This window comes from Drosophila pseudoobscura, chromosome 4 (genome assembly GCF_009870125.1).
Source record: "Drosophila pseudoobscura strain MV-25-SWS-2005 chromosome 4, UCI_Dpse_MV25, whole genome shotgun sequence".
NCBI classification, from domain to species: domain Eukaryota; kingdom Metazoa; phylum Arthropoda; class Insecta; order Diptera; family Drosophilidae; genus Drosophila; species Drosophila pseudoobscura.
The window spans coordinates 25,986,338-26,001,696 of NC_046681.1; the positions used below are offsets into that span (position 1 = coordinate 25,986,338).

A 15,359-nucleotide genomic window follows, 5' to 3' on the forward strand; every position below is an offset into this window, starting at 1 on the left:
TTTTTGAATATTATGAACCCAGCCTCCAATGTGGGCGTGGACCACCCACCTGACCTTTCTAATTGTTTGGCTTTGTGACCTTTTACGTTGGGTGTTGCTGCTGCTTTGTTTTTGTTTTTTTTTGCTGTGCCCTCGACTGAAAGGTGTCAAAAGCATTTGCCGGACTTCATTCAACGCCCAGACACGTGCGTTTGCTTTGATGATGGAGCGCTTCGCCTCCACACATGACCCCAGAGACCCCCCTACCCCCCCTGTCCACCTTGACCGCTGGGCCTTTGTCAACAGTTGCCTTTTAATTTCACTTCATTTATATTCAAATAAAAAACCCCGCGCTTTGCTGTATCTTTTCTCTAATTGTTGTCCAAAAAATGTCGGGCCACACCCACACGTGGGGGGGTGGGGGGAGTGGGAGGGGCACACGTGACCCAGCGGAAAAATGACAAATGCCAGGACGGATGTGGGGGGGGGGGAGGGGGGTCGCCTGACACTCTCCATAACTCGACTCAAATGTGGCATGAAATGATGGCATAAATACAAATTATACGCCCCAAAAATGGAATAAAAATAAAACACTTGCTCTATCTAATGGCATTTATTAATCCAATTGCATTTTCCTTGGGGGCTCCACGGCCCGGGCCCGGGCGAGGGTCAGAGACCAAGAACCTAATAACATTAACGACCACCCATCAGAGATGAGAGAACATTTTGCAAATCTAATGAGCCTCGACGGCATAAAAAAGACGCGCTCAGACGAAATTAAAAAGAATAAAACGACAACCAGAAAAAGGCAACAGACGTTGGCCCGAGAAGGCCAGAAATTGACAGGGGGACCGGGGACGGGGGACGGGGATGGGGGGGACCTGAAGCTGGGACCCCAACGAGGGTGCAAAATCAAGAATTAAAACGTCTTAATGGTCTGCGTCTTTATGAACTCGAACTGTCCTCTAACCCCTAGATGGGGGATGATGATGATGATGATGACTACCCCCCACCACCCTCCCCCCCTCCCCCTCCCCGCATGCGGCGTTGCCTCTGCTGTTTCTGGCATTTTTCTCTGAGATTTCGTCCTCGGCCTCCTTGGTTTAGTTAATTTTCATGTAAATTAAGCAATCAAATGTTTGGGCTCTAATGTTTCAATTAACGCGTTTTTGTGTCTCTAAATTAATTTCAATTTTGGCGAACGGGCCTTGAAATTGGTCCAAAGAAAGTGAGGGGACAACAAACAGGTTTAAAAAGAAGATACAAAGGCAAGTATCTGTGAGATACAGTATGTCCAAGGAGTGCCTTGGTTGGGAAGTAGCCAGCAAAGTGGAAGGTGGGAAGTTGCACAAAAGTATCTTTGAAGGGAGCACCAGTAATTAGTAGTATCTCTCAGATACAATATTGCATCTATGACTGCCCTAAACACGCCAGTTCCTGCCTCTTAATGAAGCAATTAATGCTGTGAAACATTTATTTTAATTTCAATTTGAACTTTGACAATCTGCTGTTCCCCTCCCGCCCCTGCGGACCCCCCAACGGCTGCCCAGCGGCTTCTGTTTTGTGCAATTAACATATTGGCGAGAGTCTCCCAAAAGCCAGGCCTGTGCTCCAGCCACAGTCGAGTCGTGGGGGCCACTTATCCGACAATCAACAGTTGTGTGTGTGTGTGTGCGGCCCCCACAAGAACCTGGGGGCAGCCGAGCAGTTGTAGGCGTGTCCAGGCCTAGGCCCAAGTAAGAAATTTGCAACTGCAGAAGCCAAGTGCAGTGGCTGCCACTGCTCCACCCACTAAGGGGCACAGCACACCCCCCTCCCCCTCCCCCCACTGTATTTTCGGGTATCTGGCAGGCGATCTGAGCCTGTTTCGGGGAGTGGAAGACTGGTGCAAGTTTGCATGCCAAGAGAGCGAACAGAGAGTTGGGGCCTCGCTTGATTTACAACAGTCGCCACTTGGCACAGGCTGAGTTATGGCCCGATCTGTGGGCCTGGTTCGGGCCTGGCTCTGGCTCTGGGGACCGCGTGTGTGTGGGCGTCAATTACCAGCTCATAAATTTCAATCGATTTGCCAACTATTGTTGTTCCTTCCGCCCCCCCAACCCCCCCCTTCGTTGGCCTTTTTTCTAATTGTTTATTAATCAACTCATTAACGATTTTGGTTTTCCTTCTCTTTTCTCTCGATAATTTTTAATTAATTGTGCATTTTTGATTAGTTTTGTGTTTTGTGCGTTTTGTGGATTTGAATCGAGTATATTTGCCCAAACAATCAACAAAATGCTCATAATTAAATGCATTCAAGCATTTTTGATTGTTATTTGCGCTAATTTCGATGCTTAGGCAAGGGCGGGACGCTGCCAGGGGGCGTGTCCCTGCCTAAATATGATCAATTATTGATGTGTTTGTGTCGGCACTGGCCACAGTCCTTTGGGGTGTTTAAACAAGTGCGGCTATGATTAAGAAAACTATGCCTGAATGGATAGGAGTTCCCAGAGCTCTTCCAGGTCCCACTGCATTCCTTAGCCTAGCGAAAAAATGCCACCGTTAAGGCCTCTGCAGGCCACAGCCTGGTGACAACCCAATCGCAGCCACAGCCACAGCCCGAGCCCCGGACCGTGTGTCTGTGTGCCCATTCTCGGGCCTGTTAGATCTGACTGCATATTTTGTTTGACATCATTGTTGCACATGCCACGTGCTGGCTCTGGCCGTTGTTGCACCTGCAGCAGGCCACTCCGCCCCCCGAAAAGAGGCGGAGAACAGGCCTTGCAAAAAATGCAGCCAGCTGCCTGTGCGTGCATAAATTTGTGGCAGTTGTTGTTGTTGTTTGCGGCAGGCAATGAAGACATGACACCCGGAGAAAGAGAACACCTTTTTGTTGCAGTTGCAACGTGGCGGCTGGCCTTCAGCTGTCCCTGGAGCGCCCCCCCTCCGCCCTCCGCCCCCGCCGGAGGATTCGAAGGTATTTGGGGCATCTCTACGCCCTCCTTGCAGCCCCCATGCCCAGCTCTAATTAACTGCAGTGCGTGGCAGCGACTTGGCAATAAATCCAAATAAATAACCAACGACAAATGTTGGCTCTTGGCCTTTGTTTGGGGAGGCACAATGCAGGCCAGGCGCAAACAATAGTTGAATGCGATGCCCATATGACAGCCAGTCGGCGGCAAACAGACCCGCAAGACAGCGCCAGTCATGGGCAGGACAAACACAAGGAGCTGGAGCAGGAGCCGGAGCAGGAGCCAGCAAGGATATCGCGTGCTAGCAAAAAATCACCATGCAAACACATCAGCCGCACAAAAGGCGCTGCAGGACTGGAGAAAGCTTTCAACCTGTGTGTGTGTGTGTGTGGCACCGTCTACGTCGTCTATGTATCCCCCCACTCCCTTCGCTCGAGGAGCTCCTCCTCCTGGACTCCTGGTCTCCTGTCCTCCTCTGTGTTTCCTCCTGTTGTTCTCTGGTTTTGTTTTATTTTATTGTGATTTTTATGCTGGCATTCTTTTTGTTTGCCAAATATTAGTTCCATTCGGTGGCCATTGTTGTTGGTGCCCGGCAAATGGAATGCTATTGTGTTACGTTTAGTTTTCCAAGGGGTGGCGGGGGGCTAATAGCCGGAAAATACTCGTTTGGGAGAAATATCATCCGACTTCGGGGGGGATATTCGATAGTTGCGGGTATTTCACTGAACAGCTTTTATTTCGAGGTGCCTTGCGTCTGAATCATGGTATTAAATATTTATTTAACTACCAGCATGTCCCTGAACCCTTTTGTTCACCAACAAAACCCCCATTTTACTCTACAGATACAGATACAGATAATCTACTTACAGATAATTCTAAAAAATTCTACAAAATTTTAAAAAACTCTACGAAATTTTAGAAAATTCTACAAAGTTTAATAAAGTTCTAAACAATTCTATAAAATTATATAAAGTTCTAAAAAAATGCTATAAAATTCTACAAAGTTTAATAAAATTCGAAAAAATTCTCTAAAACTCAATAATATTGTATAAAATTTTATAAAATTGTATAAATTTTATAAAATTCTACTAATATTCTAGAAAATTCTATAAAATTGTATTAAATTCCATAAAATTCTGTAAAAATTATACAAAATTGTATACAATATTACAAATTTCTAAAAAAAATTCTACACAATTTTACAAAGTTCTAAAAGTTTGTAAAATATTCTATATAATTATAGAAAATACTACAAAGTATGATACAATTCTACAAAATTATATAAAATTCTATAGAACTCTTTAAAAATTGTATAAAACTCCATAAAATTCTAAAGAATTCTATAAAATTTTACAAAATTCCACAAAGTCTGATAAAATTCTATAAAATTAAAAAAATGTATATAATCTTATAAAAATTCTATAAAATTACAGAAAATTCTATAAGCTTTTAAAAAATTCTATAAAATTCTATAAAATTTTACTAAATTTTACAAAGTTTAATGAAAATATATAAAATTCTCTAAACATTCTATACAAAATCTAGAAAATTCCCAAAGTTCCAAAATCAATAAAATCCTCTTCCGCAGTGCTTTAAACTTAACATAATTTGTTTTTATTTTATTTGTCAAATGGGGTTTCTCTTTGAATACATAAACATGGGCATAAAAGCATGTACTAGTCGTATTGTGCTGGGCCAAGGCCTGCAGGTCCTTCGCGGCTAGTCCACCGAGTAATCTGAAAGAGAAAGAGTTTCAAATTAGATACGTTTACGGACGGAGCTCGGAGCCCACACTCCCACAGCGAGCCACCGTCCAGGCAGACACAATAATTGCTAAACATTTATATTAACTTTAATTGGGGCCCACGAATGGAAGGGGGGGATTGGGAGGGGGGGAGTGCATCAGATATGTATGGAATATGTAAAGTATTTTATGATTTATGCAAGACCCTGCCCCGCCCCTGCCCCCGCCCCAGCCCCTGTCCTGCTCCGAGACAAGAAACAAAATCAACAAATCATTTTCTGGGCAACGCTGACAGCTGCAATTTTTCACTGCTACTGCCACTGCCGACTGCCTACTGGTGGAGTCATGCAACATTTAGCAGCAGAGTCCAGTGGCAGTCTTTAAAGACCCTGCCCCCTGCCCCCCACCTAGGCGGCAAGCAACCCCAAAAAGCTGCAGAATCCCCACTAGACCCCAAGCTGAACCCAAAACCAAATCAATTAAATTCAATTAAATTCGAAAAACCACAAGCCAAGTGCATTTCCTGCGTCTTTGGGGCCCATCGAAGGGGGGGCGGGAGGGGGCGGGCGCTTAACCTTATCCGTAGAGTGCAAGTGCATTGTTATGGGGATCCAGACCCAGGCTGGGGCCCCGGCTGGGGCTTATCTGTCAATCTTATTCTAATTGAAATGCATACAGAAGGCACACTCACAGCCAGGACCTTCATCTTGGACTGGAGTTTCGTTTCACAAATTGACTTTTACGCATCAACAATTGAAATAACTCTCCCCCCTGCCCCCCTGCACCCCTGCCGACCCCCTGTGGGGCAAAATCAACAAGTTAACTGCATTCCTGGCACTCTGGTTGGGGGCCTGTCATTCAAATTGATTTGGATTTTGGCCCCAGGCCTGGGCACTGAGTGTTGGGCCTCTCACTGTCTAATTGACTGGCGGGCGGGGCGGGGAGGGGTCATTGGGCATGGGCATTGGGTCACTCGAAAGGGAAATGCCGGCTTAAAGGAGTCTTAAAGGAAAAACTGCTGCAAACTGGAACTTTATTCATTTTTGTATACGAAATCAAAGGAGAGGCTTCCCCTCCCACGCGTTTGGCCACCAAATACCTGCCATTCTTTGGCCTCTTCGTCGGCATACATTTTTCCAATTTTTGCATAATATTTTGTCAAGCCCTTGGCTATCTTTTGGGTCTGCCTTCCACATTTTTTGCTCTTAATTAATTAAAAAAGTTGCCTCACCTTTTTTTCTACTTTTTTTGGGGCTTGTGCGCTATTTTTATTTGGCACATGCGAAATTAGCGCCGGTTGCTGTTAAAATATTTGCAAATATTTAAATTGACATTTTTCCGTCATGTTATGACTAGGAAAAAAGGGGTCAGGAGGGGGGCTTTGTTTTTGTGTTCTTAAGGGAACACTTTAAGTTGCAACTAATCAAAACAAATTCAATTAAACGACACAGCCAACGGATGGCGGATGGGGGATAGGGGCGGGGGGGGACGCCAAAGTCGATTCAGGGTCCAGTCTGGGTCCAATGGCCATCGGCAGGCAGCCTCCTTTTGCGGCCCGCTTATCTGGCAGCACAATCCATTAAAATTGCACATCGTTTACACCAAAAATCAATTCGCCAAAGCATTTAGGCATTACAAATGCCAAGCCAGCCACTGAAGCTAGTCCAGCGACAGGGCACTCCAGTCCAGAGCAGGCCAGAGACTCCACTCCACTCCAGAGACTCCAGAGAGCAGGCCCAGACCAGACCTGGCCTGGACCCCGGCCAGTGGCTTTCGGGGTCCCGCTTCAAATTCAACGCTGATGCCCATAAATTTCACATACGGCTCTTTCTCTGTCTCTCGTTGGGGTTTTTTGGTTTGTTTTGCTGCTGCCTCTTGCCTCCTGCCTCCTGCCTCCTGCCTCCGTCTGTCTGTGGGGCTACCAAGCGATAAACGCAGACCAGTTGGCATTGCTTTGAAATGTATCCGCCAGATACGAGTAGTACAAAAGCTGCTGGTCGTGTGTCGCCTTTTAAGAGAGGAGCAGATCAAAGGGGGGGCTCTAGGGCCTGCCTCTGGGCCCTGTCAGTGTCACCTCACGCGCCCCGACAAATGATGTCTATCGGAAACACAGAACCCAAATCGAATGCGGTGTATCTGGAGGGGAGCTGGGGGGGCTAGGGGGCTCGATGCCTTGGTGTCAGCTTGTCGTGCGTTTTATTAGTTGGCAACTCAAACAGCAAATTGAGATTAGAATGTGGTCGGCCCCCCTGAGTTATGGCCTGCATTAAAGCGCATCAAAGGGGGGTGGGGTAGGGGCGGGAGCGGGGGCCATTAGCAGGTGACACTTGAAGGCAAAGGCTAGAAGCCACCCCCCCCCTGGAGACCTCTTAAGGGCTCATCCAGAAGGCTTTCCATTTGTGGAAATTAACATTTGATTGCTGCTCAATCGGGCCAAAGACATCAAATGTCGAGCATGTGATATCCTTGACATTTATGAGTTGTCATCGCTGTAAAGGGGGGTGGGGGGACCCCCCCCTCTCCGCCTGTCAAATGTGATTTGCATAACACAAAAAGAGGGAAAAACGCTGCCTCCCATGGCTGCTGTTTGCCTTCGAATGATGGCAATCTCTCTCCCCCCCCTGGACCCGCATATCTGCAACTGTCTGACTTTCACTTAGAGACCCGGAATGGAGGCCAGCATTAGGCCTTATTAGATTTGACGTGCTGCTCCCTGCCAAAGGAAAAAGGAACAAGTTTTTCCGCTTCTTTCAACCCCTGGCTACAAATCAAAAGATAAATTGTTTCTCCCCTCCAACCCCAAAGTTTTCCTTCAGCAACAAATATTAATATTGTTTGTGTTTCTTTTTTGTGTTTTGTTGGCAATGCAATGGGGAAATGCGTATGGCAGTCGCTTGTCAAATTTAATATAAATTATTGTCCAACAATCGAGCGAGAGACTCGACTCTACACACCCTCGTGGGGGGCCCTGGAGCTGAGGTTCAGCTGGATTTCGTAGGCCTTCTTGGCGAGGATCTCCTTGGCCTTCGGGGTGGCCTTGTTGCAGGTCTCGTGGTCGGCAAAGTGGTCGGCGTACTCGTCCCGCTTGCAGTAGATGCACACGCCGTAGATGTACTCCTCCTCGCAGATGGTGGCGTTCGAGGAGCGGGCCCACTCGGCCGTGGCCACCAGGGGGAACAGCTTGCCCACGTAGATGTGCGACGACAGAGTGCTGAAGGCCGTGGGGGCGATGGTGGTGATCGGATTGTGCTCCAGATTGAGCACCTGGAGCTGTTTCAACCTGTCGAAGAGGCCGCTGGAAAGGACGGGGGGGAAGTGGCTTTAGATTTGAACTATGTATCGCCTGGTTTGGCGTCCACTTACGCTTGAATGCGGTCCAGATTGTTAAAGGCCAGGTGGATCTCCAGCAGCATGGGCGTGTGGTAGAACAGCTGATCGGGCAGGCGGGCTATGTTGTTCCGCTCGAGGCGGAGGGTGAGCAGCCGCCGCTGGGCCTGCAGGAAGTCCCTGTGCAGATAGCTGATGTTGCTGCGAATGCCGATGTAGGCCAGCTGCTCGGACTTCCAGAACAGCTCGGTGGGCACGTTGTCGCCGCAGTTGAAGAGCTCGAACGACTGCAGCTGGGCCATGTGCCAGAGCTCGTCGGAGGCGAAGGCCGACATCTCGACGCTGCTGTTCTTCACGTCGCAGTCGATCACCAGGTGCTTGAGCAGCGCCTGCTTGGCGAAGATCTGGCTGGCCACCTTGTGGATGTTCTTGACCACGATGTTCAGCTTCGAGAGCTGGCCGAGCGGGTGCAGGATGGTGGCCGGCAGGTCGCTGTAGCCCTTCAGCGTCAGCTGCCTCAGCTCGAACACGTTCTGGAAGAAGTCCTTCGGCAGCGTCGACTTGAAGCCCAGGATCGTGAGCTTCGCCAGGCCCGGCAGGTTCGTGTAGCGCTGCTGCAGCACCTCCCCCCGGTCGTTCTTCTTCGGATCGAAGAAGTTGAACACCTCCAGCTCCGTGTAGTTGGTGATGCCCAGCTGGGTGATCAGGTCGGGGATGCTCCGGGCGTCGGGAATGGCGCAGTTCTGGATGGTCAGCGCCCCGATCTGGCCCACCCTCAGGGGCGGTATGTAGCCAAAGCCCCGGGCATCGAAGAGCCGGCAGCTGACGCTGTACAGCTTCTCGTGGTCGCTGTTCACCTGCAGGGTCTCGCACTTGATGTCCTGGTCCTGGCAGTCGCACAGGCTGAGGTCCTTGATCAGCGCCTCGCAGCCGGCCTTTGTCAGATAGCTCAGAGTGGCATTTCCCTCCTGCCACGACGGGCAGGCCAGGCCCAAAAGCAGCAGCAGCGGCAGCACCAGCAGCGGAGGCAACATCTCGAGGCGATAGTCAAAGCCGAACTGCTGCCTGGAAGAGGGGCAAGAGGAAAGTGGCATTAGAAATTAGTTTCTAGCAGCTGCTCCTGCGGCTCTAATGGTTTTCCCCCCGCAGGTAGCACGCATTTCTGCGTAATATCCACCCAAAGGCCGTCTGCGCCATTTTTCCCACCTCAGGCAGGGCCCCGCACCTCTCTCTCTCCTGGCCCCTACCTGGCCTACCACTTAATGGCCCATAATTTCCTACGCAACTCGCTCGATCTGTGCATAATATTAAACCATTTTGGAAAAAAAACCCGCCAAACAAAATGACTTAAATTGCCATTTGCCTGGCAGACCGAGGCACTGGGCGCTGGGCGCTGCCTGAAAGCGAGATGATCTGCCAGGGGTCCACGGGTCGGTCGGGGGCTCTGATAACAGTTGAAAATGCCCGACTTTACATACGTTTGGCGGCTCGGCGGCTCAGCGAGGACCCCAGGCGGGCAGAGGCCAAGAAACAGTGGTTTTTGGAGGGCGAAAAGGGGCAAGCATAAGGCAAGGGGGACTATGGAAGAGGGACTACTTTTTTAAACCAATTTATAGAGTGGATTGCGAAGATCTCTCTTGGAGTTTTGCTAGCCTTTTGCTGGCAGAATATCTGCCAAAGCCAGGCCTCTTTTCATGTAGAGTTTCCAGGTTTCCCCATCGCCGACCCACTGTGCCACAAAGTTCAATGCTATCAACCTCTGCGGCCACTGGAACCCCAACTCCAAGCCACATCCTCAATCGCAAATGTGGCCTTCTTTTGCTGCATCTCCTGGGAGCCAAGCGGCTGCCGTGGCTTGATTTCGAACAAATTACAATTCATTCTGGTTTCTGGTTTTCAGTTTCATTACAAATGCAAAAATGCAAAATGGCAAGCCGGCCATTATCTCGGCCTCTCGGATGGCTCTCGATGGCTCTCGATGGGAGTCTGTCTGTTGATCGATGATCGCTGTGGCCGGCCGATGATCAGGTTTGTGCCTTCGCCTTCGCCTTCTCCTTCTCCCGTGTATCGTTTGAGGCGTACATGCGTAAGTGCCTTTTGATCCCCCCTCCGCCCCGTCCTGCCTGTCCTGGATCGCAGTTGCATTCACAGATCGGGGCCAATGCATTTGAATTTGTCTGGCCGCCAGCCAAATCGATCGACAACCAATCAGCCGCCGTCTGGCCGGGTCCAGTCCGTCAGCCATCATGGCCAGCCACAGCCACAGGTACAGGTCTTGGCCAGAGTCTGTTCTGTCTCTCTGTGGCTTCTGCTGCTGGCAGTGGCAAACATTTCATTTTTCACGATCCGCTGTCTCGTATTCCCAAGAGCTAAATCAATAAATTACGTGACAGGCATGCAGAAAACCCGATGCTTCTCCAACGATTTGGGATCGCAGTCGGAGTCCCAGTTCTTAGTGGTTTCTGAGCTTTGCTTCGTTTTGATTGAATCAATCAAAAATGTGCTGCATTTATATGAAAAGATACAAAGAAAGGGGCATGGCCGGGCAGGCCGGGGCAGTGCTCCAAAATGAAGTCGGAATACCCTGGAAATGGGTGGCTGAAGGGAATTTGTATTTCTTTGAAAGAAGAGGGGTTTAAAGAGGTGTAAAAATGTTAAAGGAAAGGTCTAAAAATTACTGAGAACTGTGACGCCCCTGAGACCCCCCCCTAGATGTATAATCCAAGACCTTTGCCATATCCTTGGAAGGCAGTTCTCCTTGTAGAGATATGCCCCTGATATTGCCCCCATTTGACGCTTGTTTTTCTGTGTTTCCTTCCCCCACAAACCCCCTGCCCTACACCGCCCTACCCTGCCCCTCCACATATCATTTTGCAGATCTTCTGCTGTCCTGCCAGCACATAAATTATTATTTTGCCCAGAGATACACACGGAGTATTCCTCCGCCCGGCCCGGGCCCCGCCCGGCATCGAGGTAAATTCGCATTAAATTTGATTGGTTTCCATTTGTTTGGGCCAGGAAATGCCCAATAAAGTTCTTAACTCGATTTAATTAACTTTGACAAATTGAACTCTAAGGAAAATGCTTGCTCGTTTTTTTTTTGTTTTTTTGCTTAAAAATAATCAACTTAAGGCATTGCCAGGGCTGCCTGCCACGCCCTCAATTAGTAATAAATAATTTGAGTTGAGTTTTGGTTGAAAGTTTTGCGTTTTTGGGCTAAGCGATGCATAATCCATGAAAGCAAAGTTCGGGAAGCCAAAAGGCCGGAACTGAAAGTGGAACCGTAGAAGTAGAAGCCGTAGAAGCTGCTGGTCTTTTGTACAGGAAAATCTTCATTGATTTTGATTTTGATTTTCTTGTAGTGGAGCAAAATCGCCTTAGGCTGGAAGGCTGCCCCCCCCCCCCCCACACACAGAGGAGGAGGGGGAAAACAGGGAAAAGTATTTACCATTTTGAGCCACAGGACAGGCAAATAAATGGCCATAATCCTGCCCAGACAAAGGGTGCAAGGGCGTACCAAGTCCTTCAGGATGTGTCTGGCCAGGAAGCAGGGGGGACGGGTAGGGGGGGAGGGGGTGTGGCGTCTTTTATGCGTTCTACATTTGATTTATTCCACATGCAAATTGTGGAAAAATTAAGTTGTACTCCCAGGCCGAGGCCCAGGCCGAAGCCCGGACTTTATTCCCAGAAACGTTTTGCGTTTCGCTTCGACTAAATAATAATTCGCTTCAAATTCGAATGCGCACGTTCCACAAAGGCCCCAGGGCCTCCCCCTTCCACCCCCCTGCCACCCCCTTCCCCCTCTCTCCGGGCAACTCTTTTGTCCCGGAGCCCAGCCCATAAATGCATGAAATTGAATACCAGGCAAAAAAACATTTCTGACAGAGTAATCGAGAACGTCTCCATCATCTCTATTTGGTATTCGGTATTCGGTTGTCGGTTTTCGGTATTTGCTGGGCATTGTAGTTCTCTTGTGTTTATTTATGTGTTTGCGCCTATTTATTTATTTTAATTAAAAGGGCACGTGTTGCTGTTTTGTTGTTTTTCTTTTTGCCAGGGCAACACACAGCAAGAAGGGTGCGGCAATGGGGGGTGGGGTGGGAACGGGTTGCGGCAAGTGCAATGACAACCCCAATTACAGGGGAAAGAAGAAGCAGAAGAAGAAGTAGAAGAAGGAACTTTCCAAAGGGAAAGCATTTCTTAAGACAGAGAGGAGTCACTCTTCTGCCTTAGAGGAGGCCCTCTTCTGCTTTAAAGGAGGCCCTCTTCTGCCTTGGAGGAGTCCCTCTTCTGTTGCCAGTTCCAGTGACTTCATCGCCCCCCCAATTCCCATCGAATCCGCCTTCAAATAGACACTAAATGAGTGTCAAAACAAACAGAGCCGCCGCTCCGAACTGGGCGTGGATAAGCTGGAATAAATGGCTAGCAAATAGTAATAAACAAAGGAAGGGCCAGCAATCAGAGCAACTAATTAAATGCCACAACCCCCAGGAACCCAGGAACCAAGGAACCAAGGAACCAAGGACTCACGACCCACAACCGAGACAAAGTCAAAGTTTTCCTCGACTCGTTTTCATTACGAGTTAATTTGAATGTAAATGAACAGAGAGAGAGAGAGAGAGAGCTCTGAGGGGGGGGGGGAGGCACCGAGAATGTTTGGCTAATGTTTCAATTAAGAAGACAGTGAAAAATTTAATTTTCTTTCATTTGGCCCCCTTCACCCCCTCCCAGAGCCCCCTCGAAACTGTGGACTGTTGTCCCGGGTGATGTTCACAAGGAATTTCAATGTTCCACTCATAATTTCATATAATTTCCATTAATTGCATGAAATGAATGCCCCCCCTTGGCTTCTGGTTCCTCTCGTTGGCCACTCCAGTAGCCATTTTCATGATTTTCTACGCACTTTGGAGCGCCCAAAAGCGAAAACCATGTCTATGCTAATTTCCTTGTTTTCGATGGCTAGTCGGCTACCGGCCTAAACAACCGCGTAACCACGATCGATCCTCTCCTTGCTTGGCACCGAACACTCGAGGGCATTTGGGGCATATTTTGTTCTGCTCGTGCTGGAGCTGGCTCGATGGCTCTCTGGCTCGCTGGCTGGGCCATGGCGAATCTCCAGTGGCCCGAGTGCCCGGGCCCCGCCCCCTTGCGACTTGGCAATTGTCATGGGCAGGCGGTGGGATGTGAACAGAGAAATGACTTGTGAACCGAGCGATGGAATGACCCAGAACTCTCTCAGAATTTGGTTACCTTTCTCCAGTTTTCTTTCCCCATATCCCTGCCTTTTACCAGGCCAAGAGTCCGCCAGCAGACACTCATTTTCCGCACACACAGCACAAATTGCAATCAAAGTCTGTGCCCCCACCCCCCGCCCCCTGGGGGACCCCTTGAGGGGGGGCAGGCAGGCAGGCACCGACTTTTTAGCACTTCAAATTGGCAAACAAACAAACTCGCGTTCAAATGAAATGTGAGCATAAACAGAACAGAGAGAGACCCCCCTCCCCCCCCACCCCTCCTTAAAGGCAAACAAACTTGAAAAGCAGAAGCGGAAATATTGCGCATACGACGCGTTGCACGTGGAGGAGCAGGAGGAGGAGGAGGAAGAGCGATGGAGTGGAGGGGGAATCACTTGACACGCAAATATGCATAAACAAGGCATGAATATTCATGCACACAGCAGACACTTGCCACTCCATCAGTCCGCATCTTGAAAAGGACTCGTCCTCGTTCTCGGCCACGTCCTGAACGTCCTGAACGTCCCGCCCATATCTCGTTTAGAGATGAAATGCAATGCGCATTCAAACATTTGCCCGCAAAAAAATGTTTACCCAAGCCCCAGCGAGAGGTGAGTGACACCACAGTGAAGAGTGGCTATAAGGGAAGAGCCCAAAGGTGAGAAGTAGGCGAAAGGAATGCCTTTATAGGTTCCACTGTACAGGGGGCTGTGTCCACTGTACTTGTAATATGCAATTTTCACAGCATTTGAATGAATGCCTTTGTTTGTGTTTGTTTTATCAGCTTTTTGCTTTTCTTTTTCTTTGCAGGCAAAATGCAAGCAGGTCATTCACTTTCCTCCGTCCCCCCCCCCTCCCCACGGCCCCGCCCTGAGAAGATTTTGTAGAAAATTTTTAACAATCATAAATCCTTGTCAATCACACGCGGCTGTCATCATCATCAGCAGGGGCATCGGCATCGGCATCGTCCGCCCTCTAGATAGGCCGAGGCCTATCCTCGTCCTCGAGAGCCACATAGTTCCTGCTTCCCTGAGCTCCTTTGACTTTTGTGACTTGCCTAAGCGGAACTGATTACGCGACCGTCTGCGACGTCATCGCCTTGGCTGCGTGACAGAAATGTTTCTTCTTTTTTTCAACAATTTCGATGTCATTTATTTGATGCTGCCTTCGACTTTGACAGCTGCGCGGCAGATCGATTGTGCGGGGGGTGGAGGAGGCAGAGGAGGCGGAGGAGGCCTCTTGAACTGTTAATTCCTTGGGCAACAATCAATCATTTCGCTATGGAATATATTGCCAGTTATTGTGGTGTTTTGTTGGAAGATAAAGAACTGAGAGCATGACTTGGAGGCTGAGATGGCAGAGGGACTTTATGCTGGAAAGTACTATAAGAAATAGAAGAAATTTGTATACATTAAATTTCATTCAAAAAACCCTATCGTCTGGCTCAAAAGCCTCATTTACTGAATGTTGTATCCAAAAACTCTCACCTTAATTTGCAAAAAATGGCCACAAAAAACCGTCGAGCCACTAAAACTAATCCCCCAAATCTGCGACGATTGCCAGAGCAAATCAAAGACTTGAGACCATAAAAAAAAGGAGACAGAGCCTGGGCCCGGGCCCGGGCCTGGGGCAACAATTTAAGATTTACGCCACTTAGAAGACATTTAAGCGTGCAACAAATGCAGGAACAACGAAAACAAAAAGCCAGCTCCACATGCAAAAGGCCGCCAGAACTTGTTGTTGTTGGGGTCGCCTTGTGCGTGCAGCTTCCTTTGGAGGAGCCACAGAGAGAGGCCTGTTCCCAGAGCCGACTCGGGGACAGGGACTGTGCCTCCTCCTGCCAAAAAAATCAAAAGGGATTCTCTCCGGACAGTTTACAAGGTTTTCTCGTGTTTCGACAACATTAATTTGTTGTCGCTCTGGCAGCATGTTGCCGGGCAACATTTCGGTGGCCAGCTACATGTTGCCGGCCGCAAAAACCACAAAAGATATCGGAGAACGAACAGTAGCTGCAACAGCAAACAATAACAAAAATTATTTTAGTTTTTTTTGGGTTTTTTTCTCTACCGAAAGGCGAAAACCGAAAAACCACAACATTTTACGAGCTCCTCGTCGCCCTTAACA

At 48.7% G+C, this 15,359-nt stretch overlaps 1 protein-coding gene across 2 annotated transcripts in view; it reads right to left on the reverse strand.

Annotated features, from left to right (window-relative positions):
* Window positions 1-4,518: 4,518 nt before the first annotated feature.
* Window positions 4,519-15,359, reverse strand: part of LOC4817491 (carboxypeptidase N subunit 2) — a 46,680-nt gene continuing 35,839 nt past the window's right edge. For both annotated transcript variants that reach the window (XM_015180809.2, XM_001356874.4), the window contains exons 2-4: window positions 8,038-9,066; window positions 7,629-7,969; window positions 4,519-4,666 (exon numbers count right to left, since the gene is read on the reverse strand). In XM_015180809.2, the coding sequence (XP_015036295.2) occupies window positions 4,650-4,666; window positions 7,629-7,969; window positions 8,038-9,035 (1,356 nt within the window). In that variant the 5' untranslated portion in view covers window positions 9,036-9,066 and the 3' untranslated portion in view covers window positions 4,519-4,649. The remainder of the gene's footprint in view (window positions 4,667-7,628; window positions 7,970-8,037; window positions 9,067-15,359) is intronic.